At 40.0% G+C, this 2210-nt stretch overlaps 1 protein-coding gene across 1 annotated transcript; it reads right to left on the bottom strand.

Annotated features, from left to right (window-relative positions):
- Positions 1-610: 610 nt before the first annotated feature.
- LOC310836086 (U6 snRNA-associated Sm-like protein LSm3) lies at positions 611-1391 on the bottom strand (the record flags this gene model as incomplete). The annotated part of the gene is made up of 2 exons (XM_083721003.1): positions 611-917; positions 1146-1391. 2 exons carry the CDS (start codon positions 1389-1391, stop codon positions 855-857), a joined length of 309 nt encoding a protein of 102 aa, XP_083577129.1. The 3' UTR covers positions 611-854.
- Between the last annotated feature and the right edge of the window lie 819 nt (positions 1392-2210).

Genomic DNA, 2210 nt, shown 5'->3' with positions numbered 1-2210 from the left:
ACTTGCAGCGGATGCATTTGCTCAGGCTCGCTAAAACTTCTATAATAACTGTTCTGGTATTTTCCCCTTATTCCCTCATAAAAGATAAGACACGACACAGTCTTCTATAAAAGTATAAAGAGGGTTTACTCACATATCATTCTGTTCACAATAGGATTCCAGAAGGCAGACTTAGCTTAGAAAAGTAATATATACCTGGAAACTATCTCATAAGAAGACAGTCCCTTTGTCATCTCTTGGCTGGAAGCCAAGAGGGCATCTTTGGCTAAAGCAAATGTTGCTTCTTCGATGCATGTAGTCAAAAGGAGAGAGATGGCTGCCCTGCCCTGTGCTTTTGTCATTACCTGCTCAGGTGAGGCCACACCCACCTCTAGTCACATGCAAAGGAAGTCTGTCCCAGCCCAGAAGGAAACAGGAAGTTTACCTGCTGGCTGAACAAACATTCCTCCCCATGTGTAAACATGTTCACTCTAGGAATGTTGTACTTGACTGCTTTTGTGTTTCACATCCCACACAATGCCCTCCCCCCCCCCCCCTTAATGGGAAAAGTGCTTATAAACACATACATACAAAAAAACCCCAAACAGATTTATTTCTTTAAAAAGATCAGCGGCCACAAGAGCAACTAGAATGGTTATATCCACTGATCTGACACATAAAGACACCTGCACTTAAGTTATTTCGGGGGGAAACCCTTATATCAACTTATATGCCAAATGATCTTACGCCTTCACAACAAATCAGGTTTGGATGCTCTTTCAGAATTAAGGGCAGAATCTTAATGTTTAAGGGTATCAGAATACAGTGTCCAGAGGTCCAACATTTTTGAAACAATGACCATTTTCTTCATGGTTTCAGCCAACCCACAGTGGAGGAGCTACAAGTACAACTCCATCTCCTCGGACAAACAGCATTGGAATACAGTGGTACCTCGGGTTACATACGCTTCAAGTTACAGATTCCGCTAACCCAGAAATAGTACCTCGGGTTAAGAACTTTGCTTCAAGATGAGAACAGAAATCGTGCTCTGGCGGCGCGGCGACAGCAGGAGGCCCCATTGGCTAAAGTGGTGCTTCAGGTTAAGAACAGTTTCAGGTTAAGAACGGACCTCCGGAACGTCGTAAGTACTTAACCCGAGGTACCACTGTATTCATTTTGGTAGATTTATAAATCTCTTCATAGGTTTCTTCATCCATTTCTATTGTTGTCACAGTCTCCTCAACATCACCCAAAATCTTATTTAAGTGCTGGTAACAAGCAAATAATCTGCCTCGAAGTTTTCGGTCATTTCTCATTTTTTCATCAATTCGTTCATCAAGACTAAGCTTGATGAGATCCAAGGGCTCTTCTACAGTATTTGTGATTTGTTGCTGCTCCACCTCGTCCACCATTTTTTCAAAGCCCCTCCAATGCTCTTTTGGAGGTGAGGCCAGAATTCTGTGGTTCTAGGCTGAGTGTTGGAAGTGAGAGGGAGGGAGAAGAGATTTTGGCGACACCCCCAGAGGGCCTGCTGTGTCTTCCCAGTTAGCCTTGAAAAGGCCCTCTTTTGAAAAAGACGTTCCTCTAATAAGACTTATAAGAGCAATTACAGGGATTTTTGCAAGATCTGCAACTAGTGAAGATTCCAAAGCGCTGCATCATAATCTGCTGAAAGAGACAAGGTTTCATAAATTGTTATAGACCCTATACCCCATTACTAGAATAGCATTCCTGTTGCCTCTGGAAGAGTAACATCAAGAGAGAATTTAATAGCACATAATATTATGGCACTGTACATTATTAATTGAAAATACTCCCCAGCTCTTTTCTTATTATTTATATATACTTTTCGTATTTTCTTCCCCATCTTTATTTCTTTACAAATTATAAATTGCATTATTATTATTACTTTCTCTTGCTTTATTTTTCTCTTACCCTCCCATCTTTTCTTTGTTTCTTTCTTTTGTAATTTTCTTTTTGGGTATTTTGCTTTGTTTTGTTTTGTTTGTTTTGTTTCTCTGTTTGTTTCATTTTTGTTGTTTTTCTAGTTGTGTTTTTGTGTGGTTTTCGACTTGTGTGGTTCTGCCTTGTGTGTTTTTTTTTGTTTTTTTTTGTTTTGTTTGCTTTGCCTTTCGCTATATATTGGTAGCTAAGACAGCTGATAGTGGTATCAGATGTCATTAGTTTTGTTGTAAGGTGCTGATTAACTGAACCGCTAACCTGTTTAAAGA

The sequence above is a fragment of the Podarcis gaigeae genome (assembly GCF_964106915.1).
Source record: "Podarcis gaigeae genome assembly, chromosome: W".
Lineage (NCBI taxonomy): Eukaryota > Metazoa > Chordata > Lepidosauria > Squamata > Lacertidae > Podarcis > Podarcis gaigeae.
The sequence above is the reverse complement of the archived record's forward strand: the minus strand, read 5'-3'. Positions and strand labels throughout refer to the sequence as shown.